This window comes from Phaethon aethereus (assembly GCF_964289735.1).
Source record: "Phaethon aethereus genome assembly, chromosome: 11".
Classification (NCBI taxonomy): domain Eukaryota; kingdom Metazoa; phylum Chordata; class Aves; order Phaethontiformes; family Phaethontidae; genus Phaethon; species Phaethon aethereus.
The window spans coordinates 14,844,593-14,870,551 of record NC_138587.1 but is presented as its reverse complement, the minus strand read 5'-3'; the positions used below and the strand labels follow the sequence as shown (position 1 = coordinate 14,870,551).

The 25,959-nt window shown below is 38.6% G+C and overlaps 1 protein-coding gene across 2 annotated transcripts in view; it reads right to left on the bottom strand.

Moving 5' to 3' along the window:
* Positions 1-25,959, bottom strand: part of ARHGEF3 (Rho guanine nucleotide exchange factor 3) — a gene marked incomplete at both ends in the record, with an annotated part of 133,872 nt that overhangs the window by 28,013 nt on the left and 79,900 nt on the right. Inside the window, one exon of one of the 2 annotated variants that reach the window (XM_082004517.1) lies at positions 885-2,160. The exons of the other annotated variant lie outside the window; for it this stretch is intronic. Coding sequence (XP_081860643.1) covers positions 885-980 — 96 coding nt within the window. Of the gene's footprint in view, positions 1-884; positions 2,161-25,959 lie in introns of those variants that run through there. 2 annotated transcript variants of the gene reach the window in all.

Sequence of the window (25,959 nt, the reverse complement as noted above, 5' to 3'; positions counted from 1 at the left end):
CTTGGCTTATACTACTTTTACTTTAGGTCTATTCAACTGCTGGAGGTAATAAATCTTTGATGTAGTTGTATTAAATGCACTCAAATTAGTAAGTTGTCTTCAAGTTACTCAGCAAACAAGACTAATGAAGCAGCTAAATATTTAAGTGATAAGAACTTCCACAGAGGAATCTTATCCTTCCTCCAGTGCACCTAGACAGAATCCTTAAGTCACTGTTTTCTTTCCAAACAAGCACACAAAGCAAGATTAACCTAAAGTATAAAATATTTAAGTCTTTCATGAACATTGTTCGTGAAAAGTTTCACCATTTATGAGAGTTTTGCATATGAACATGTTGGATTTGGGTGAATAAGTGAGGTTTTTAATGTCACTTGAAGGGATTTCATGCTTTTTAAGAAACAGAGTAATCAACCTGCTGGCAGGGCAGAGTTTTCCGTTAACTGCTTGTCGTATTCATTTCTTGGTTTATTACCGATGAGGAAAAGACATATAATGCTTTAAGACACCGTTTTCCAGATTCCCTCCACTCAACAAAGCATACCACCAGTTCCTGCCTAAGCGTAACAATTTGTAAGTAACGCTTCGCACTGGAATTACACACGTATAAATTACCTCAAGCTACATATATAAAACAGGTATTTCTCAGTTAGCTACTTCAAAGATTAAATTTAATTCCTTAAAATGACAGATAACAAAAATCTAGATTCTTTGTTCTTGCCTTATTCCAAAGGAAACTTCAGCATCTAGAGACGGCAGCAAAGGATGGCTGAACAACCCAGCTATCGACACACAGAAGCCTATTTTCAAAGCACGTCACTTTTCCCCTAGGCAATACAGATCACACTATAAAGAAAAATAAAAGTTGCAACCACTGGATGAAGTACCTCCGTCTCCTTAGCTGGGCTGGTCGCTGTCTGCACTTCCAAGGCGCAATTTGCCCTCTTGACAGAAAGGTAAAAAGGATAATCCTTGGCCACCATCGTGGAGAAGCGGTTTCGGGGGTCACAGCTGACTCTGTTCGAGCACAAAACGCGAAGACAACGCTGAGTCCGCCCGCCCGCCCGGCAGTTCTGCGACCGAGACGTCCCGTCCGAGCCTCCGGGCCGCCCGACCGGCAACGGCTCCTGCGCGCGAAGGAGGCAGGGACGGCATCAGCGGCGAGCACGCGCCCCGCAGCGCGGCCCCGCCCCCGGGGCGGGGTCCTGGCGGAAAGGCGCGAGCGGCTGCGGAGGCCGCCGGGCCGCTGCCGCGCCGCGCTCCCGGCCGGCGTTCCGCGGCGGAAGTTTAACCCGGCCTTCCTTTCGCTCTCGCAGGGTAACTGCGATTCAGTCACTGTTGGGCTTTTCGCGCAGCCAAGCACCTGGCAGAACCGCCGCGCTTCCAGGCAACTAACAGCAGGCCCGAACGGCGCAGCAGTCGCGTCCCAAGGGCAGGCTGCGGCCCTGGGGACGGCGGCACCGCCGTTCCCTGCGCAAGGCTCCCGCCCAGCTGGGAAGGAACGCTGCATCATGTTACGCTGCCACAACACACAGCATTGCTTTTATTTTATTTTACTTTTTTTTTGTTTGGTTTGTTGGGATTTTTTTGTTCACTCGTATTGTTGCTTTTTCCTGTCTGGCGAGCAGGAGTTTGTTTCTTGTGTTTTTAACGTTCCACTTTTGTTGCTATTGTTTAGTCAAAGAGCTCCCCTGCCCGCACCCCTCATTGTAACAAGCTGAGAAAGTGGAAAAATACCTTTGCCTGCATCTCTCACAGGGCACTTCAGTGTCTGTGGAGCCAGGCAAGTTGTGTTTGATGTCTGCCTTAGGACAAAGATAGTGAAAATTTCCTGAAAAGAGAGAGGAAGTGTTAGGGGCCCTGTCTGCAATACGGGATTGATCCCATAAAAAGAGTATCTGAGAGGCAAGGAAAAGGAAACTGAGGAGGAAGCTGCACAGGGGGAGGAGGGAAAGGTATTTTCAGCCAAGGGGAAGCAGCACAACCGAGAATAACTTTGCAGAGTTTGAAAGAATTAACAGTTTTTCGAAGCAGACTGTACAATGGATGCTGCTTTACAAGCATCTATTATCCTAAAGGTTCTAATCAAATACTGATGTCTTTAGAATAAGCTTAGTCCTTATTTGGATACTCTCCTTGGACTTCACCACTATCCCAAACATAGAATATATGTCACACTCATTCCTCCTAGGCCTTTTCAGGAGCAACCACAGTAGAGCCAGAGATGGTATCCTGCTGCCCCTTATGCAGATCTCTTTATATTTTGTAGTAGGCTGCTCATAAAACAAAAAAAACCCTCAGTCTCCCACTTCCTGGAAAATTGCTAGAATAAAATTATCAGTACTTCTAGTTGTTCAATTACTCTAGAAGAAAATGTGACATTTGAACGTTTTGAGTGTTATGTGCAGTACCACTCTCCCCATCTCCATCATAGTAGGATGGCACAAAGTTCACTGAAAGTAGAAGTGTTGACAAGAGTCATCGAAGAGCTTTCACACAGAGAGTAAGTTAAGCAGATAGGACATTTCAGAGAAGAAAAGAGAGAAATAAGAGCAGGCATGATAAAGTTCTACAAACCATGAACAAAGAGAGCAAACAGGGAATGATTTTTCACTGCATTCAACTAGAGGGAAAAAAAATGGTGCATCAGATTAAACCAGATGGCAGCAAATTCAGAGCAAAGACAAACCAGCCAATTCTTCACTTATGTGCAATTTTTGTGTTATGTACAGTGGAAGTATTTGTCACAAGATGCTGCTGCTAAGAAAGCTTCTTAGACACAAGTTCTTGGCTACTGGGACAGTATTTTAGGGAAACATCATGAGAGGCCATTTCTGCTTTGTACTCTTCCCTAAGCATCTACTGCTGACCACCGCTGGAGAATTGGTAGTAGGTTAGATCAATCTTTGCTGCAGCCCCCTTCCTTTCCGTATTTCAAAAAATATGAAAAGAATGTAGAATTTTATTTGAAGACTACCTGTCTTTCCTGAGGATTTCTGAAGCTATGAACAATTATTTCATTCATATAAATGTGCATTCATTTTTCCAAAGTCTTCTTCAGTGTGACGTTCAGAGGACATACCTCTGAGCACAGCCTGATAATGCTGGATAGTTTCTCCTCACATTTCAAGCACATTGAAACACCAAAACACACAGGTGGCATAAAATGGTCAAGAACCTCCTGAAAACAGTTACCTCCACAGCAGCTGCTGTGTAACCATGTAAGCCCAAGAAGCCTTGATTCCAAATACCATCTGTGTAAGTTTGTTTATGAATATGTATGCTAACACCATTTTAAAAATCATCTTCACTTAAATCAGTTGGACAAAATGCCTCAGGGCTTGTCCTCAAAGCATTCTAATCCTGTAACATGCTTCACAGCGTAAAGTGCACTTCTCACACGACAGGAGCGTACTGGTTTGGAGACTGAAATAATGAACTTTGGTTTAACACGTAAAACAAATATGCTAAGAGAAGGATTCTGTCATTTCTCCATTAATCAGGCTGGTGCACTTCAGCTTGACTGAGCATTCTTGAGAAACGAGAAAAATCTGCCTTAAGAAGAATACAATTCTTAGAGCATCTTGCACCTACAAGATAGACCTCAATGAACATCTGAAACAGGATTCATTAGACTCTTTGGATCTTTGTTTACTTCACCAGAAGAGTGTAAATACTGTTTTAGAACTGAAATTTGGACCCAAAGATCATAGCACCTAACTTTATAAGTATCATATTATCTGACAGAATAACACAAGGGCAGGATTTCAAACAATTCTCTCTTCCAGAGAACTGAATTTAGCTGTAGAATGCTATGCGCATTCATAATAAAAACTATGTCAGTTTAGTCCTGGTATTGAGTCCCTTCTATATTGTGTATCAAATACAATACTTGGAGCCCATTCTGAAAGAACTTAGTACTGATTTACATTTCATTTCTACATTAATTTAGATTGCAAAGTGACTGCCCATCAATAGACACTGTATTGTGTGTGTGTGCACACACACCCAAGCGGAGCCAAATGTCACTTCATAAACTTGTGGTTGAAAGATTCCCTAGTGAAATCCAGTTATATAGTTGGAGAAACAAAGGTTTCAATGATACCACTGAGGAATCTTGTAAGACTGGAGCCAGTGAGCCCGCTCATCCAAAAATTACACTTAGACTGCAAATCTACACTAACACTATAAAAATTTTATCTGAATTGCAAGCTACTTTCAAAAAAGAAAATAATATCTAAGAAAAAACAATGCTAGTGGCTAGATTGCACAGCAGACCAGTACATCAGTTTTGCCAGTTCTGGAATGGTTTTTTTGTGGGTTTGGTTTTTTTCATTGACTTAGCCCAAAGGTGCAATTTAGTCTGACAGTTACCTATCTGTCAGGGGGAAGTAAGTAAGCTATTTGGTAACTCTGGAAAGCCCTGCTCAAGAAATTCCTACCACCGTTGACCTGGTTCAGGACTGAAGTTCACTGACAGAGGAGTTCTGCAATTGTCTTGTTCACACCAATGCCTTTAGTTAGTTTCCTCACACATTCACAACCTAATACTGAAGTAAGTATTGCAAAAGCATCTGTCTGCATGGCAAAGTCCTTTAAAATATTTAGGTTTTGAACCTTAAAAATATCTCCATATGTGGCTAGAATTCCTTTTCATCTTATGCAATCTTTGAGATTTATATAGCTTTGATCAGAGTAATTTTAAAATTAAAATGCCGTTTAGTACAGATTTCTCAAAGGATCCAAAGTACAATGGCAAAAGCATAAAAAACAAGAACAAAAACTCTGTTTCCTCTTAAAGAATAATTAAGAAGCCATTATGTTAAGCAGTAGCAAAAGGAACTGAAACATTTAATCTAAACGTTTAAATAAAGAAAAGCCCAATGGAGTGAAGAATCTTCAACCATCGACGTCAGGGGCTTTCAGGAGTTCAGCGGAACAGAAAAGCATCAATTAAAGCTGAACTTTGCCTAAGGAAGAAAACCCACAAACAGATTGCTTAAAGTTTTGAGTTGGTGTTTTTGTTGTTTTGTTTAAGGTTTGTTTTTAACATGATCTTTACCAACACATTTTAACTGCCTTTGGGCAGAAATGCAGAATCTGATTAAGCAGAAGTATTTTGAGATATCTACACCCAGATCTCTATTACCATCTTCCTCCTGATATGCTAATGTGACTGCTTTCCCTATTAAAAGTCAAAATCTGTTTTGCCAAGCTGTTAAAAAGAAATAAAACCAGATAAATACAATTAATTTTGGGTAAAAAATTGGTATACCAAGAAGTAAAAGACTCTGAATGTCTGTCTGCCTGCCTATGCTTTTCTTCCCTTACCCAATGTCAAACAGCCCCTGGCTTAGTTTTGGTTTGTGTTTGACTGATGCCTAAGAAGCAGCCTAGCCTTAGTTGCAACAATGCCATCTATTTATTTTCTTAATTACAACTAGCAAAGCTAAAAGAAAAACATTAACTATATTTCTCCTGTGATTCATATTTATGTAGACTTTTCCATTTGATCTGTCCATTCTGATGACTGAGAAATACACGCTTATGCACGTATCACAGAATCACAGAATCACTAGGTTGGAAAGGACCTTTAAGATCATCAAGTCCAACCATTAATCCAGAACCACCATGTCCCCTAAACCATGTCCTGAAGCGCCACATCCACACGTTTTTTGAACACTTCCAGGGATGGCGACTCCACCACCTCCCTGGGCAGCCTGTTCCAATGCCTGACCACCCTCTCAGTGAAGAAATTTTTCCTAATATCCAATCTAAACCTCCCCTGGCGCAACTTGAGGCCATTTCCTCTTGTCCTATCACTAGTTACTTGGGAGAAGAGACCAACACCCTCATCGCCACAACCCCCTTTCAGGTAGTTGTAGAGAGCGATAAGGTCTCCCCTCAGCCTCCTCTTCTCCAGACTAAACAACCCCAGTTCCCTCAGCCGCTCCTCATAAGACATGTGCTCCAGACCCCTCACCAGCTTCGTTGCCCTTCTCTGGACACGCTCCAGCACCTCAACATCCTTCTTGTAGTGAGGGGCCCAAAACTGAACACAGTATTCAAGGTGCGGCCTCACCAGTGCCGAGTACAGGGGCACAATCACTTCCCTGCTCCTACTGGCCACTCTATTCCTGATACAGGCCAGGACGCTGTTGGCCTTCTTGGCCACCTGGGCACACTGCCGGCTCATATTCAGCCGGCTGTCAACCAGCACCCCCAGGTCCCTTTCCGCCGGGCTGCTCTCCAGCCACTCCTCCCCAAGCCTGTAGCATTGCATGGGGTTGTTGTGGCCAAAGTGAATACGTAGATACTTTCTTGGTGAAATACATGCCAATGTGACAAGTGTCCAGTAACAAGAGAAGAATTTAAAAAAAGGTGTAATGCTTAAAGAAAACCAAACAAACCAACAAAACCAACTATGCCATCACTATCATCTTTAGATATGCTATATTCCCAGCTGATTTTAAGAAAAATGCATTAAAAACAATGAACAGCATATTGTTTTGTTTTCAAAACAGATCGATTGCTGTAAGAATATCAAGTTATCCAGTAGTCTGTGAGTCATCCTGAGTAGAGTAGCTCTGCTATCTAGCTAACTTACTCCAGGTTTATGGAGGGAGTAAAAGATTTCGTGTAAAGCATGTTGCAGAGGACCAGAATCTCCTACACAACTTTGACTAATTGTGCAAAGAGTACTTAGCATATGACGTTCCAGGAAATTTTACCCACCGTAAAAACCTGAAATTAAGTAGAAATCCTGCATACAGATTTCAAGGGGAAAAAAAAAAAATCTCAGTAGTTTGCACTTCACAGAGTGAATATATGCACCCATCCTATGTACGTGGTTTCACAAAGTAACAAAAAAAACCCCCAAAAACAACAAAAGCCACCAGAAGCCAAGGCCTACTTGGAGAGGAGAGGTACAATTTTGCTAAGAGTGTTCAAAGCAAAGCTACTATTCCTACTATTCTGAAATGACCAGTGAAAGTTAGCCAAGCTAATGCAGCACATACACACACATTGAGTATCTCTGAAGCCTCTCTTCAATATACCCTGCTACCTCGTCAGGGTAATGATTAGGAAGCTTTCCTTTCAGAAAAGCAAAACCAAACCAACCAAACAAAAACCAACCTCCAACACCAAAAACACATGCAAACAACCAAAACAAAACTTTTGAAGCAATCATTTCAACCAAATGTTATAAATTTGAATCTGCTCGGGAGCTGGAATGCAGAAACACTGTCGCTATGACTAAGTAGCTAGAAAGCATATAAGCTGCTAGATAAAGGGTATTTATCAGGCAGGTACACAGCTGTTCAAGAAACTACAATTTCCTCATTGCAAATACGGATTGTACACATGGTAATGAGAGTTACAATTTACTAGGTAATAAATATTAGGAATAGACCACCTGATTAAACACATTGGTGCTCAGAAATTCCAATAAAAATATGATTACAGAAGAAGTGATTACCATTAAAAATGTTCTCTCAAAACCCACAGCTGTAATTTTTCCAGGTAGAGTCCCAATACTGGAAAGATCAGTGCAGAACAAAGAAACACATCTCAGGGGAACATCTGACATTACAAAACTGAAACCCAAATCTCTATTCTGCCTAGATTCTCCATTTGAAGATTACCTTTCATATGACCCTTACTTGTGCAGCTTATGGAGTAACAAGAGAAGAATGAAGTTACGTTTAGCCACTGTTAGCACAGGCTGCGCTTTGGGATTTGCAGCCAAGATGCCCTGAGCTATTCTCCTAAGTTTTGTCAAACCAATTAATAAATGGCAGGACTCTCCACTGTCTTTCACTGTGAATGATGACTAATTTCAAAATACCACCTTTATACTGAAGTATATTTGTGCTGAACTGATGGGGAGACATGATTCTCATACACGCCATCATGAGTATTTTATTGTATAGATACACATCCAGATTGTAAAGCAGCCTGCAGGCTTTCAGACACGTGCATACGTTGTTGAAGTTTCTTCATATCAATGTAGCCTGTGGAACAATTCTGCACTGGGAGACAAACTGATGAAACAATCTGCCAAATTCTTCTGTTTGTTTGTTTTAATTTTGCAAAATCATGTAACTTCTGATTACTACAGAGTACCATGCAGTTAAAGGATGCCCTCTAACAATTGCATTTGCACTGAGACAGCAGCACTCCCTTCAATCAGCTTCCCTTAGGGAGGCAGTAATAATCCACTTCCAAAGCTGCCTCACATTCAGCTAAAAACTGTTCTGGTGACTGGTCTGCAGCTCAAGCCCAGGGATGGCCCGCCTAGAAAAATCAGGAAGGATTCATGCTTCTCCACCCCTCTACCACACCCAACAGTGCAAACTAATTACGAACCATGGTGGTCCCCCGTGAGGGAATGCACAGGGTGCGGCGAGGCTGGATAAAATGACCCTTCACAAGTTACACTTACAACAAAGAAATCGGTTGCGCTTGTCTGAGTATGCTTCCCTGGGGAGAGCAGAAAGGAGGAGGTGGGGAGGATCGTACTAATTTATCAATGTGGATTTTAAACAGCCAGTCAAGTTCTGTAGAGAGTAAAATGATGACCGAAGTGTAGTGTCCTTTCCTGAAATTTTACATTGAAAGAAGCATTCTACAGAGAGGAAATTACTGGAACCACTTGCATGATGCTTAAATGAGATTAAATGTAATTAAAATACTTCTAAGTTACAGGCAGTGTGGGAGCAGGAATTTCTCTCCAGAGCACTCGTGCTGACTGGAGAATTAAGAAACAAATTTCTTTGTAAGAAAATATTGTCTCTAACGCGAAGTGTTTACCAAGACATCACAGTAGTGGTCTATTTTTTGTTTTGATTAAATTTTACTATAATAATACTTATATTTCATTAGTAACTCCGTAATATTTATCCTCAGAGAGGACAGTATTTTGGAATCTTTCACTGAATGCTTAGATATTTGTGTTTGCTTAGACATGGGCAAGAAGAAAATCCTATTCTATTAAGAAGTAATAGGAATTTTCCCCACTCTGTAACCGATCTCACATGTAGTACTGGCCAAATGCCACTTTGTTCTTCCAACCATCCTCTCCAAATGAAATATGTAAAGCAAAGTTTGGGGTTAATGCAGTTTATTAGATCAAATTATGTAACCGGGGGGGTGGGGGGCGGAACAAACAACAACAGAAGAGCTTTCAGGTACATAGGTCCTTCTTCAGGTCAGAAATAAAAGCAGAAAAAAAAATAAGACTTGAGCCTTTTGAGTTTTCTTTCATTTATTTACCTAGTTGTACAAATTTCAAACCTAGTTATGCATTTCATTGTGTTCAGTTTGACACGTTTTACTACATTTACCTGTTAGTATGATTCTCCCCAGTCCTGAGAAGTTATCTTCTACCCTTCATTAATATGTTACTATTTTATTAATTTTGAAATGAGTTTTCACTTTGGGAAGGACTGTACTCAAGATACAAAGTCTCAAAGTGCTGACAAAGATAGGATTTTACAGTGTGGCTGAGATGAATTAACAATTTGCCACTCATAAAAGAATAAACCTCATTTCCCTCTCTTCTATCCAAATTCCTCCTCCTCCCTCTTTTCATGTTCTTCCACTGGCACTGTACCTTCCCTCTGCGTAGTCCTTCCCCGCCACCTTATGCCAACTATAGCACTCATCTCATCACACAGTAAGTCAGCGCTCCAAAAACACAGAAGTACTTTCTTTTGCCAGATTTCTACTGGTTTTGTGAGCTGAATAGGTTATTGTGCCATGAAAAAAGCATCAGAACTCACTGAAGGTAAATGGTGGAAAAGCACACAGGTACAAACAAGGACAGGGAAAAGACTAATTTTTCTCCTCCGAATAGCTATAAATTGTTAGCTAAGCTTAAGTTGTTGCATGAAGTCATACCCAAAGAATACTGTCAGCATTTCAGTCTTTTGGATGAAAGTTTTGGATCAGAAGCTTTATTTATTTATTCTAAAAAACAGACACACCTATTAATTTCCCTAACAACTGTGCACTTACTCATCTCTTAGTCAGTTATTTTTGCCAATTTGAATATCTTGAAATTAAGAGAACATCTGTGCTTCCTGAATAAATATTTAGAACACAAACCTTGAGACTGATTTCATGTTCTCCTGAGCATGATGTACCCTTTTCTAGACCATAGCCAAGTTGATGCCAGCAGTGTTTCTAGACCCAAAGTTAAGAAACTTAGAATTCTTTGACACAGATTACGAGACATCCATGGGAAAGAGTGATGATAGTCAAGCAAACCAGTGACACTATTAAGTGCTTTAGAAACAGTAAGAACAGTCTAATATCTCAACTACAGTAGGGCAACCTTGAACCTGAGATGCCTTCTTTCACACTGTAATACTCACTGACAACCCAGGGCAGAAAGCCTCCACATTTGGTCTTGAATAGTTCTGCAGATCACACAATGCCTTACAATTCAAATCATCACAGTGATTATTCAAATTGCAATATTCCACTTACTGTGGTCCATTAATCTCTTCAGAAATGTTGTTCCATTCTCATGTGCTATGATATAATGTACAAAAAAAAAAAATCAGACAAATATGAACACAAAGAAATGGAATCATCTCTCTTACCCACATCCTCCTCCTGTAAGGGGGGAGGAAAACCACAGTATCACTTCAAAAAGAAGTGTCCTTGCAAATACTGATAATGCATCAACAAATGATAGAGCTAACCTACTCCCAGTACCGGCTGTATTGTAGACGTATGACCTTAAAGCTGACGTGCCATTAGCAGCAATGTGCCTAATCTTCAAGAGACAGCTGAAATGGGATATAACGTCTTCAAACAGACTCCAGCAACTCACACCAGGACAGAACTTCTTTGTTCACACCTCTCGATCAAGAATCGGGGAATCAAGAAGCCGTGCCCAGGAATGTTTTACTTAGGGTTACAAAAAGGTTTTATTCAGAGTTACATAATAACTATCTTCCCAAGTATAAAGGTAATGAAGTAATCCCACATGGTACAGAAGTTACTATAACAAGTTTTAATTGAAACATAAAAATATAAGTAAGAAACAGTTTTCCTGAACACTCCTTTCTTGGTTCACGAATGCTAACTGTAATTGCTGAAGGCTACCTCCTCTCTGGTCAAGTTGTGTTAACAACACAAACTGCTATCTGGTGAAAAGGTCAAGTACATCCTATTTTTACATGATCTCCGTTATCAAATCGCAACCACGATCCATCGCAAGTGTTCCATTTGCCAACAACTACGAATTCTGGACGGGTCCCTAATGACCACAATTAACGTTGTTCATAGAATAGCAGAGACAGTAAATAACTGAAAATGGAAAAGACAATCTTAGAAAGTAATTCTAACCACCACAGATAAAATATTGGTTATTATTTTAAAAGCTAAGAAACAACTCAAAATTGCATCAGAATTTTTGCATCTATTAATCTTGAAAACATAGCTATTGAGTGAACAGAAAAGCAAGATGATATATTCATATGTTTTAGCAAACATTCATATTTTATTATATAATTGGGTTTGGTCTTAAATTACATGGATGTCAAATATTGGATATAGAAATCTCTGCAAGAACATGAACATACTGTGCTCTTAAGACCCTAGTAAATAGCGAAGCGTCAACATAAGAGACTTTAGAACATGAGGAGACTTAAATATGAACCCATAGCCATAAAATTACTTTGTTCTTACGATGCATGTTAAACAGAAAACATGGGGGGGTGTGGAAATAGAGAGAGAAAGAGGCCATATACTTTTAATACCAGGCATTGGTTTCAGACCCCAAGATGATTAAGAGCTGTCAAATTTGTTCTGGCCATCATTTAACTTTTGGGGAGGGTTCTTCTGAAAACATGGGGCTGTACAGGGGGAAAGAAATCAAGTTAAGGATGAAGGCTCGTATTCTAGATCAGACAGGAACAAGAGTGAACCACTTCAATGGAAGAATGATTTGTGGTATTGGGATAAATAATTTATCTACCCCTTGAAAAGCCTTTGTAGTTTCTGCTTGACGCAAAATAGAAGTCATTAGAGCAATGCAAAGAGCAGCACAGCATGATCAAAGTGATCACCTATGAAAATGGCTTTTGTAATAACATTTGGCCATATCCATGGAAGGCAAAATTGATTTTGTTAAAGTCAGGAAAAAAAGGCTGTTGCAATAATCAAAACACAACATAGTAAGATCCTGAAGGAGAATTCTAGCTTTGTAAATAGAAAAGGCCAGAAACTAATGACGACATGGAAATAATACACAAAATTAGACATAGGGCATATAAAAGGACCTTCTTCTCAGTTGAGTCTGATGCCATTCAAGAACACAGCAAAAGAATTTTAGAAGATCTGGTGTTATCGCATTAATTGTTGTATCTGAATTTCATGTGTGGCAATACATGTTCCATAACTGATGGGTAGAACAATTTTTGTTTTGAAGGCTATGTACTATGAATACATACTAGCAAACTATGCATCCCACTAGCAAACTATACACAATACTGCACACTGTGAAATTCCCGGAGACAATCATTTTACTCGGCTGAATCTTCGATCTTGCACCAAAGCAGCAGTTTAAGTACAGATGCAAGTGATCGCAAATAAAAAAAATCCTCCCAAAAAATCTTATTTCATTCTTCAACTCTCAAAATGTGAATTTGAGTTTGAGTTCTACGCTACTACAGACTAGAAGAGAATAAGATCACGTAACACTTCCCAGTAACTAAATTTGCTATAGTTATAATGGCTTGCAATCATTTTAACAAAGAACTGCTTTCTGATTTTTGTTACCTTGAAGAACAGTATAAACAAAGTATTTCTGTGCCCAAACCAGAGAAAAAAAACTTTTATTTTGGTTTTGTTACATCTTTTAGAGCTAGAGAGAGCGGCAAACCATGAAAGAAAAACCCTGGCCACACTGAAATCAAAGGAATTTTTGCTGCAACTCCAAGCAGGATATAGTTCACCCGTATCAGAAAAACACCGCACTGGTATAATTTAATGTGATTTGAGTATCAGCAACTTAGGCTAATTCAGAGATACTGATACCAGAAGAAGGTATCAATGGAAGCCATCTTACTGACTTAGCAACGAGCTAAATTCCTCTTAGAAAAAAAAGTAAAAATCACCCCAGAGGGGAGGGAGGAAATAAAAAACAAAGAAACCAAAACCAAGCTTGCAACCATCCAGAACTGCTAACGTAGGCTGAAGCAAAAATATTCTGTCAGATGTAAAAGTTGAAAGAGGAAAAGGGAAGTAAAAGGTGCAACAGAGGTAAAACTCATGTTTTTCCAGGCTGCAGGATACAAGGCCTTCATTTTTACTTCCAGTAATAATTATCGATTAGAGGCATGATACATTCCAGTGCCTGTATACTTACCTTACTCCAGATATGATAATTAAATAAATTAATAGAAAAGTATAACCACAGTACCAAACCAAACAATTAGGGAAAAAAGCAAGAGCAGACAGAGCGCTGGCATGTGAACATACTGCAATAAAGTAGAAGGAAAAATGTTAATCCTCATGTTGTATGTCAAGCACGTTGTCTGGTACAGGTGCTCTCAGTGTGCTCTGCAAGCTCTCCTTGAATTCACTCCTCCATTCCTGCCTAAAACAAAACAGGATGGGGAGGAGAGCACAGACTGGATATTCAAGACGACCTAAGGGAGTTGCAAGGATAATCCGCAAAGAAAAAAACCTAAGTGCTTAAATCCTATGAAATGTCCAGCCATTGCACTGATGAATCACAACTGAAAGGTTGAAAGGACAGCTCTATAAAAGCGTAGCTGTATAATAAAGATTGGAATGCACTTCATATCTGGAATAGAAAAGCAGGTATGTTATTACATACTGTTCTCTGGAATTCGGTGGGTTTGTTTTTGTACAAACATTTACAGACTACCTGCTTCTGTTCGTAATTGCTTCCTCTAAATCTGGTATTTGTGTTACAGTAAAGGATATCCATCCTCCAAAAATGATTACAGTTTTACCACAGTAAGAATCTATCTATTTTGTTAATTCAGGAAGTTACATTTATTTTAGTACGTGCTATCTAACAGCAGATGTGCATTAAAATGTGTCGTTGCAGGATATATTAACCACATCACATGAATAAGCCAAACAGCTGAAATAAGAAGCTACAAAGACCTTTTTGAACATGAGCAGCCTCCCTGATCTCTGTGAAACTAAATCACCTGTCTGGTATTACTCACACACACGGGAAAGCTACAATAACGAGGCAATAGATCTTGTGTAAAGGCATAGTCTTACACCTTCGAGCAGCACACTCGTTGCACAACTGCTACCTCCCCTACTAGCACTCCCCCCCGCAGTATAAATTTAGCTAGCTACAATATATCAACAGTACAATTATGATTCAGATATTATTTCCCAACATACAAAAGCTGGGGAGGGTGGAGGGGAGGTTGGTTTGTTTGGGTTTGTTTTGGTTTTTTTAATCATTGCCTGCCCTCCCATTCTTTTTCAACAGCTGCAACATTCGAGCTGCAAAATCCTCTAAATTAATCAGCTTCTGATTTAACATTTCTGTTAGAATTGAAATATCCCTGCACCCTTTGTGAGGTGCAATGTAATCAAAAAAATCACGTTAGCCAATTTCTACGTTTATATCTAGGCTATGAGAAAGCAATTTTGAGTGAGACATCAACAATTTTCCAAAATAACTGTAACAGAGAGAAACCCAACTAACAAATTACTACAAGGAGACATATTTCATGTATTTTCATTGCATTTTGCATCATGCAAAAGGAGAAAACAGAAAGAGGGAAATCTTTAATCCTGATGAATTTGTCCTGAGTCCATCTCTGGTGTTTAGAGATGAGCAGCTTTCATTAGGACTTCATGTCCAGCTCAGGAGGAAAATGTCACCAAACACCACGCTGAAAAATGACTTCAGAAATACTGTACAATGTTTCTCATCCTCTAACCTTACCGAAGCATACAGTACAAATCCAGTTTTGCCTTCTGACGGTGACATACCCATGTACAGGTACATCTGTAAGTACACCTTGCTAGCAAGGGGGCTCAGGAGTCAGACACTCTTTGGAAATAAAGGCTACGCAGATTTTACACGGGTAGTCCCCAAATCTTAGTGTTGTGGACAACAATACTAAGCGAGTGGTGTGCTTCAGGCTTGTAATTAGGAAGTTTTTTCTAAATTTCGTACGGCCACAAGAAACATTAAGGTGATGCCAGAGACAGTGCTCCTGCCATCCACAGTCTTAGGACCATCATTTTAGACCTTTTTCCTCTAGTAATTAATAACAGCTGTGCTTGTGAGGTGACCAATACCAGCAAAATTGAACAGTTCACACGACACTAAGAAAAAAAAAAACCAAACACAAAAAAACCCACAAATGAAACTCAATATCCCCCCTAGTATTCACCAGTGAAAAAAGGCAGGAATATTAAAGAAACACTCCTAAGAGATAACATATTTGCTTACAGTTTTTAAGATTTCTGACACGATCGTTTTGTTAAATATTTTTCCGTATGTGAATAAATTCCAATATCTAAGACTACAGTTTCTTTCTACTTTATTCAGTTCTTATAGGATGAGGACTACGTCTTGTTTGTGAAACCGGGTGGAAGTTTCTAACGGTCCTTTTCAGGAAGCATGCATCTGTTTTTTAAGCCTGTTCCTTCCTAATAGTGCTAAAGTTGGCCCCAAAAATGTATCAGGAAATAACTGGAAGATGAGGGGGATGGGGAAGAAATTTTAAAGACACCTTGTCTTAATTAAATCTAAAAGTGCTACTTCTTCCCGTTCAGCTGAGTCACGCACAGCTTTAGCGCGTCACCCCGGACCGGGCGAGGGGACCTGGCAACGCTGCCCACGGGTCCGTATTTCAGCTGCCCCCGTAACCGGCAGCCTGGCGTTAACCGACGAGGTGGAACCGGCACACGCTTGAATGCAGCACAAATGACACATTGGCAAGCGCTATAGAAAACCACTGCTGCGTTCTTTAATACTTTTTTTTTTTTTTGCTACAAAATGTGGAAAGGTAAAACAGTAAAGCCAAATGCAAATTGGTGAAGAGATGCCTGTGCCTCCAGCAGGCATTTTTACTATTTGGGTCTCTCAGCTGCTAAGCTATTACCTGAACAAACAGGTACAGAAAGAATAGTTATCCTACCTAATAAACGATAGCCTTTGACATTTTTACTCCTTTTGGTCTTAGAATTACTGTAAATAATCTGTCTAGAGCCATATGATTCATGTGGCTGTTACAAATAGCCTCAGCCAGAACCTCTCAGCACACAGAATCAACATTTCAACTACTAGTTCAGCTGGAAAGCCGGGGTCAGGAATGCGTCAGCTCCATGTACTCGCCGGCTCATGACAGGAATGTCACTTCTGTAACCTTTCTTCTTGATCAGCTCTTAGTGTTCAGCACAAGCCACCTTCCCAGGATGAGGCCAGATATTTAACTGCTGTATTTTAAAGAACAATATTTGGAGGAGTATAGACTAAAAAAACACCCAGTTATTTTTTGAGCCTTTCCTTCCGTTTCCTTTTGTTGTTAAGTAACAACAGATCTTAGAAAAATATTTCTTGTATCCTGAGAGTCTCAGTGCAAGCGTCTTTTTTCTTTAAGTCAAACGTTAGAGAATATCTTCTGTATGTTTTGGATGGTTTCTCTTAAGTGAAGCTTCCCTTCTAAAGTTCTGAGCAAACACCTGCACCAAAATAAATTTCCTCTTCAAAACACCCTACAAATTTCTTATACTATTCCTAAAATGGAGTAAAGCATGCCTCCTACTTCAGCAGGGAGAATTTCAACCCAGGTGAAAAATGATGCGAGAGAGTTCAGGATGGAAGTCATATTTGGAATAAATTTTAGAATTTGGGAGTTGCTGATTCTGTATCTTCTGTTCCAGACATCTGAGTGTTTTCTCATCCTAAAAAACGCAGCAGAAGATTCACCTTAGCAGCAGCTTAATGAGATGTCCATCATGAACAGTATCCCAGCAGCTCCTGTTCTCCTGATCTGGCCTGGGTCCCTGTGCCTCTCTGGCTACCCTTAAGTATACTTTTAAACAGATTGCATACTTAAAGCTTATGAGCAAAGTACATCTAGTTAATCTTTCTTTTTTAATCATTCTTTCTTCTTGCCAGTCAATTTTTTGTAGTGAACAGCACTTCATTAAGCAACTCAGTCAAGATTCAGAGAGATTGTCTGTGAGTAATACCTAAAAAATGCTTCTTCAGTGAAAACATGGGGTTGGGTTTTGCTTTAACTGCTCTTACAGAGCATCTGCAAAGCAACGGATTATTTCTGCACAAACGAGATAAAAAAAGAAAAAAAAAACCCAGCACAAATTACTTCTGTAAATTTATAGCTACATCACATAAATAGCTACCAGAACCTAACAGTGGCAGTGACTGCTCCTTACGGTGGAACCTGCACTGATTTAGAGCTTCACAGCACGGTTGTTGATTCGGTTTTGCTACATACACACACTACTTCACGTAGTTATTAATAATAATTCTATTAAGCAGAAAGAAGACATTCAAGTATTTTTCAGGTGATGCCACTCCAAAATCACAAATGCAAGCTTGGCTCAAACCTTTTCTGTATTAGGAAATGACAGTAACCTAAGAACAATAAATGGCTCCTTCATTAGATTTTACAGTCCCCAAGAATAAGACGTACTTTTTCCATATAGAAGCTTCCACACAGAAGAGCTATAACATTTTAGTTTTTCTGACAATCCTTTAACAGAGGAAAGATCAATGATGCCATTAACTATTTCTTCCCACTTTCATTTCCTATTTCTTTACCCTATGGGAAATTTCAACTCACTTTTTTTTTTAGTTACTTTAAGAAGTGGGAAGTTATGCAAGCTATAATAAAATGTGGAATAGCTTCATTACCTGTGTAGTAGTACCTACATATAGCACAGAAATTATTTTACAAAGGCTCTATCAATCCTTCCTTTCTCACTTGTGTATAGGTTTGCATTTTGGAACGACCTCACACATCAGATTAAAAGATAAAAAACTAAACGCTGCTGAATGCAACAATTCTTTGCTGCTTAAACTAAGGTCACTGAGGGGAAACTAAAGGATGAGAGGTTTACCAGTAAATCCACCCAGCACTTGTATATTTAAAAATGTGTGGTCTGTTTAATGTTAAGAACTGCTTTTTAAGATGTCCTCATCTATATCTCTGATTTGTAGAGGGTTTTTAGCCTACTTAAAACAGTGAACACCACAAAGAGGAAGTTACTTTTAAAGAGCACTACAAGTGACAAATGTGAGCAGATTATCTAGCAAGAGATACTTCATTGCTTAACTAATGGATGAAAAACTAATAATATGGTGACGCTATTTATGTTTTCTGCTGATGTACATAAAGACTGCTAAAAGACAGATGACAACAGTAAGAATCACAGCATAGCTATACTATTGCTACTAAAGGAATTATTTTGTAAACAAGGCATCTCATTTAATGGAAGGGAACATTCATTCTTCCTATTCCCAGACATAGGAAAAAAAAAGTCTCCCTCCCAGGGAGCCATGGGGAAAATCATTTCTCCTGAGGCATACCATCTGAGCTTCCTGAGGAGCTGGGCAAAAGCTGCCACTTACGCATCTAACCCCCTTCATGACCCAAGATGCAGGTAGTATCCCATTTTACTGGTCTTTCCCTTCCCACCCCCCACCCCATTAAAAAAAAAAAAAAAAATCACTCAATTTAAAAAGTCAAGGTGGAGGAACAATGGATGACCAATGGCAACAAAGGGGTCATACTATCCTGAGCCGTCTCTTTGGCCAGTAGGTGTATTTTGGAACTTCTGTAAATGTAAAATAAAGTGCCCATTTAACATGACATTTTAAAGCCTGTATGCAGAAAAATCAAGTGAGAATTTGACACAGGTATGGGCTAGACACAGATCATTATTCCCTGTTACCTCAGCCATGGTATAACAGCTCTTTCCCCCCGCCCCTTTTTTTTTTTCTTACTGTGTAATGGAACACCATTGCATTGACTTCATGCAGCAAGCCAATTTTAAGAAAATTATACTGAAGTACTTCCTGGGACTGCTTTTAAGTTCCTTCTTTCACAGCTATGCATCCTACATCAAAAGACTATCTCAACCACAGCAGGTCCTGAAATCCTGCAAGCAAAGCAAGCTCAATCTCAATCACATAATAAAAGAATAACAATAATAGTTTCCATTTTAATATACATTTTGTACAGTCCCTTAAATCTGATGAATGGATTTTCTTAGTATCACTAAGGAATAACAAGCTCATCAGCACTTTACAACCGGTGAAAACAAGCCACAGTACAGGTAAGTGATACACGAAGTTCGTACGAGAAATGTGTGCCGCAACCACAAATAGTCTCATAACTCCGGATAGGCACAAACCCCAGCCTCCACATCAGTTCTTTGGCCGATTCCATGTAGACATGGGCAGCAAATTCCTTATCTATCAACTGTTAAAAACTTCATGTGAGCAGAAAAGGGCCTAAAAAGCTGCTTATCCTGGCAAGAGGTTCTACTCTAATAACAAAAATCTCTTCAAATATCAAAATACACAAGCTGCTTGAATTCGGAGCAAACTTCACACAGTGCGCAGGAAGTCGCTGTGCTATTCTGAGAAGTGATGATACAAAAGAAAAAAAGTCACAAAAGGACCACAGTTAATATGCTTCCGACATAAGCAAGAAACAACACAATATAAAAACAACTCTCCCACAAATAAACACAATGCACACAATAAATAAGATAATGTATACAACATATATTCCAATACAACAATGATCAGACAACTCTCAGCTTTATGCCTAAGAATTGACTCGCTCGGCTTAATTAAGAAGCAACTATGGACCTTTCACAAAAGAGATAAGAAAAACTTCATCCAACTACTCTGTACTACCTATAAATACCTTCAGAACTTTACTTAATGGTTAATTACTAAATACTAAATAGGTATAACAAACACTAGTGCAGGATCTCAAATAATGCTTCTGCTCTTATGATAAATCTAGTCGCACAGTTTGCCCCTTCCAAAGTCCCTCCCTGTTTACATCCCATCGTGTACACATCACTGACCACCTTTTAGACTCGACAACAGATACATTAGACAAAAGTCACCTGATTTAGATGCTGACAGATCTGATACAAAGAGATCTGTAAGTAATAAATAAGAGCATATGACTATTAAAACTTGCAATTTGTCTTTTGTTAATATTTTCACACAACCAGGGTCCCCATTCTTCGACTGAAATCAAAGGTTTCTGGAAGAAATTCCACTGACTTCACAGGAAGAAGAAATTTACTGCCAGCTTCTCCCCCTCCAGCTAAGGGCTTGTATTTGTTTTGTTACTTATTGCCCTTCTGGAAGTCTGCAATTAATTTCATTTACTTTCAAAGCTCTTCACTAATGTTTACAGAAGAGTAACAGCTACGCAAAGAACACCAAAACTCTTTACCAAGGTTATATATAGTCATACATTTTCATTTGCATGTCCCATAATCCAAAACGAAGATAAATGAGTGATCTCTTGAAATTATGTATTCAAAAAAGGCCGAACAACACATACCCAGTTTTTACATTTCCTTGAAGAACTAGCTTATATCAGAAAAGCAAAATCATAGAATTAGAGCTTTGTGCTTAAACGGGTAAATTGTAATTCTAGTACAGCTATGGAGACTCTTTGTCACTACCAGGGTATCTACATGGTTTACAGTTACACCCGCAGGAACACGTTTTTGTTTATGTAATGCGAATTCTTAAATGCTTTAATAATCAGTTATCTATCCATGTAATAGTAAAATTAAGCCATTATAAATTGCCTCAACTTTTCAGTAATATGCAGCTGGTATATAATAAACTTAATGCTCAAATCACCACTTCAAAGATTTATTCTACATTATCAAGTAGATAAGTCACTTATGCTGCAATATGCTACAACATCAGGTTTGTGCCCTCTATCTATTAAAATCACGTTTGTTCTAAACACATAAGGATGACAAACTTACATTTCTTTACAAACATAATAAAATGCAGCAAGGTAATTTGGAAGGGGAAAATCTCAAATTGTAACAGTTTTACGAGGAAATACACAAAAATTCATGAAGTGTTTTTAATCAACATGGTAAAGAAAAAACAGACTAGTGGTATATTGTTCTCTTCTGAATTACATTTTTAGAAAATCAAATCAAAAGTCAATTACATTCTCACAGTGAGTTAAAATTGAGTAGAACCATTAAGCACACAGCAGCAGATATTTACAAGTATTAAGTTACCTACAGTCAAGTTTGGAAATGAAATGCTTCAGCGCCTTTGACAACTCCATGCAGATATATGCATTCATCACTACCTAAGCATCTTTTTAAAAATTGGCGTACCGTTCTAAACAGTGCAAAGGAACACCTTTGGCAGCTAAATTGCTTGCATTCTGGGAAGGAGAGCTTTAAAAAGATTGCAGTTCAGTTTCCAATTCTATCAGGTGTTCACTAAAGAAGCCAGCTTACTGAGATAAATCAAGCAAATCCCTCCTCCATGAAGGGATTAAGCTCTTAGGGGCAAACAAAACTCAAAGGGCAACCTGTATCAGTAGTACAAAGCAAATATATACAATTTAAATAATCTATTCTATGTAAAAAATAGCAGCTGAAAATCTCAGCATTTCCTAAGACACAGTCAAATCCTTGCAGTATTGGCTTCCTTCAGAACAGTGGTGAAAAATATCAGCTAGTTGTTAATTCTTAAGGCAATGGTTATATAACATCAATTAAAAGAATAGACCTTTTAATCCAACTAATGACTGATTTAGCAGATAAGACAGGAAAAACTATAGAGGAAGTAAATGAAACAATCCTCCAGTATAGCAGCAATTTGGATTTGACCCTGCAAATTTAGAATTGAGTGAATGAAGACTACTTGTATGAACCCTACAGGTTCACAGCAAAATTACTGTATTTTCTACTGACTAGTTTTTGTAGTTATCTAAATGAACAGGTTCAAATAACTGTAAAGATGTCAGAAGTTGCCACTGGAGCTGTTCTGTCCTCATACAAGTAGGATGATTTTATTACAGTCCACTGCTCAGAATAAACTTGAAAATTCTCAATCTAATCTTAAAATCTAATTTTTTTAAGGCAGACATGTAGGGTCCTGTAATGCCATGTGCATTAGGTTCATTATCTGTAGGTCTAAAAGTGACTAAATTATCTTTCTTAGCCTCCTGTATGTTAGTGGTTGTAGCTCAACTATCAAGCATATTGCTCTGTGAATTTTAATTCTTTTTTTTTTTTCTGGGTTTTTGTTCGTCAGTAGAGCTGACACACTAATATTCTATTGAGAAACACATTCACACGCTTGTAGACAATGATGCATTATTTTCTGTAAAATACTCTTAGAGTATTTCCAAACACTTAATTTGCTGGGGACTTTTCCCCCCACCTTGCTGCTTTTCACACCCATAGCATAGGAAACGGGGTGCAGTTGCATAACGAAGTCAGCAGCTGTAAGCAGATATCCTTCAGCTGTCCAGATTACATAGGGTAATAATGGAATGGTAGAAGAAATTAAAAAAAAAATTTCCCCAAGAGATAAGGGGACCTAAGGGCTACCAAATGAATTGGGAAATCAGTGCTATGCAGAGGTAATATTCTAAGATTACCACGGCATTGATGCCCCCAGAGAAACCTAGTAAAACTTCTATGAAAAATGATGTTATGCTTCTCTCTCACAACAAACTTTAAGATTCACCCGCTTATGTCTTCCTACACTATTCTGCACTGAAGTGACCCCGTTTAAGAGCCTGCACTGGTGTGTATACCCCTTCCAATTACAGTCACCAGCAGCAGCAGTGCTGAATGCTCCTCTAGAAATGGTTGCATTTTGGTCACAGATCAGCTTAGGAAGACAAACAAGCATAGTTATTTGTATTTTGCAGGTAAGAATCTAATCAAGAGGGAGGTCGGATGGTTCACTGCAAGTTACACAGAAAACTTAAGGCTCACGCTTGAATAAATACAAGCCAAGTAGATCACGTAACTCAAATAGCTGTGTGAAACTCCTTACTTTTTTTTTTCCCCAACCTACTCTTACCAGCCAAAAGCAGAAAGTACCTAATGGAAAATTTTGTATGGTAGTACTACTACTGAGAAAATATTAATAAAATTTTATAGTTATGATGCTAATCTTTGTTTTTCTTGTTACGGATTTGCTCACTAAGTTATTTGATAATGATTTCCCTACTAAAATGCATCCAGTTTAAAAAAACCGCGAGTACAACAAGTTTCTTCAGAAGATACAGGCAGACATAATTGAGTATTTAATGAAAATCAGGCCAACGTACTGATAAAATTACTTTAAGTTATCTTTTGCTGAAAGAAATAGTACCTCCTCTGATGATTTGCCTAGCCAAAACATCAACTATTGCTGCATTTTACTTCATTAAAATTGTTATCTTTAACTCTTGCAAGGCCAAAGGCATCATCTGAAATAACGTTGCTTACCAGCAGGTTCTGGCTACAGTAAGAAATGTAGTACAGGATCCTCTGTCCTTATCTGTTCAGCAGATTTTATGGTCTTACATTAATCTCAGCTACCATGTACTGTGTAAGGCAACGTCTTAAACTGGTTTGTGACTAGGAAAATCTTAGTAACAATAGACACAGAGAAGCTCTAGACTAGATTGCCTGCAGATGCAGGCAGAGGCTTCTAAAAAATCCTGCAGAAATATCTGCAATGAAAAACTTCATTATCATTTAATTCAACCACCAAGAGAGACGGATGGGACAGATGCCTTCATGAGGCCTACCCTAACCCTATGACGTTATAGAGGCACACCGGTGTGTTTAGGCACAAACTCAGTGTCCTCTTATGGTTGGTCACTTCTAGAGGCATAGCCAAAACAGAGCTAGCATTACAGAAATTTATGGGGACTTCAAAATATACAGCCATGCTAATTCAAAGAAATCCTGACCTGACTTCCACTTGAGACCTCAGTAAGCACTGAACTATGTCAAACGTTCCCAGCAGTTATTATTCAACGACAAACCAGCCATCCTTTCCCTCTTCAATGGAATAATTATAGGTGGGTTGTTTTAATCAAGAGTATAACATAACTTGGAAAAACTCAACCCTCTGACTAAAGGGCACATACAGCACACTGTTTACCCGGAGCCTGCATTTTTCTTACCAATTCTGTCCACATGGTCCATATTATAGATTTTATATAAAATACAGCTACCAGTGATGTACAAAATTTAATTTTAGAAAACGTATTTTATTATATAGTATTTATCACTATAGAACTAATATTAGTTTTTATTTTGACCTCCAAATAAACCAAACTACAATAACTCTTGTTTCTTGAGTCATTTTCATTAAGAAAATGTAACTACATCTCCTCTGCAAATCTTCATCAAGCCAGTCACCACACGCATTTCTTAATGGATATCCAACTTCATAGCTGTCAATAACATACGGCTAATTTCTGTTCAAAAATGCTCCCACAATTTTGCCACGTTGAAAATAAGCATACACCAAGTTTGGTTTTGTAACCCAAAAGTAATTTAAACTGAATTCAAACTTCAATTGCCATTTTCCATTATGGAGGAACATCATAAAGAAAAAACAGCATCATTTGAGAAAGTAACATTGAATTTATCAACTTATTACACAGCAATGAGATATGAACAGTGTGTTGAAAATAAATGCACTACTAACCACCATCTGCCTATAAAGTCACTGTTGTAAAGACAATATAAGATAGAAAAGATATTAAAGGAAATTAACCAAAAACTCACTTCCAGTAAAACATACAGAAAATAACTGCTGCAGCTTAAGAATTACTGGACTGCAGTTTATGCAGCCAAGAAGGCTTAGAAGCACCTGCCACAAGCAGTATAATATGCTTAGTATCAGAGCTTAGTACAAGTTGCAAGGCTCATTTAGAATCTTCAGTTAATAACCGGGCAGCCAGACTGGACTGAACCTAACAAACACTACTATTACTATCAAAACTAATTATTTTCAATCTAACACAGACTTATGTATACTACTTTGGACTGAATCAGAGGGATAAATAGAGTGTTACATGCAGATGTCATAAAAATAACAATTTCTATTTCTTGAAGATAAAGTTCTCTTTTGTCTCATATGTTTTTCAGTCAGGACATCTGCTGCAGTTTGGAGCAAAGCAAACTGAACAGATCTTCTGGATGAAGTATTTCTGATTGGGAGGCAAAACCTTGGTTCATTTTCTTCTGTTTTGTCATTACAGTTAAGGGAAGAGAAAACGTGCATGACCATGGTTAAGCTCACCAAAACCCACTAAATCTAAGAATTGGTATAATCAGTCTCTAGTTTTATACCACAAGTCCTCCACAGCTCCCAGGACTTTATCTCAATTTAAGATTTGATCAACAATTAAAACAGATGGCAAAAGTGTAAGCAATAGCTTTGCAGTATCTGAAAAGCATCCCTGGATTCCTGTAAGGGGTTTCACAATGTCTGTCTGGCTCCACGGTTATGCATATTTTCAGTTTAGGAAGAGTAATACTGAACATGCCTCATGAGAAAACAAAACGCAAAAAACACATTAGAAGAAAAATCACTTTCTAGGAACTAACGAGTTCCCCACAAGACCTTGTTTTACTTCCCGCTCAAAGATTGCAGAATTGCACAAAGAAAGAATCTCAAAGCAGAGGAAAAGGAATACACAATAAATCGAATTTATCTTTTTTTTTATCCCCCACTCAGGCATTTTATTTCATTTTTAGTGTTCATTGTATCTTTGCACACCTATCAATCATTTTAGCTCTGGAATTTGTGTTACCGCTTTTTTCTCTATTGTTACGTGTCTTAAGAGTACAATGACTTGTTCAGTCTAGCTCTGCCTTTTTAAGTCATGATCATAAATAGCAAGCAGACATGCTCCCTTCTGTTCAGATATATCTCTT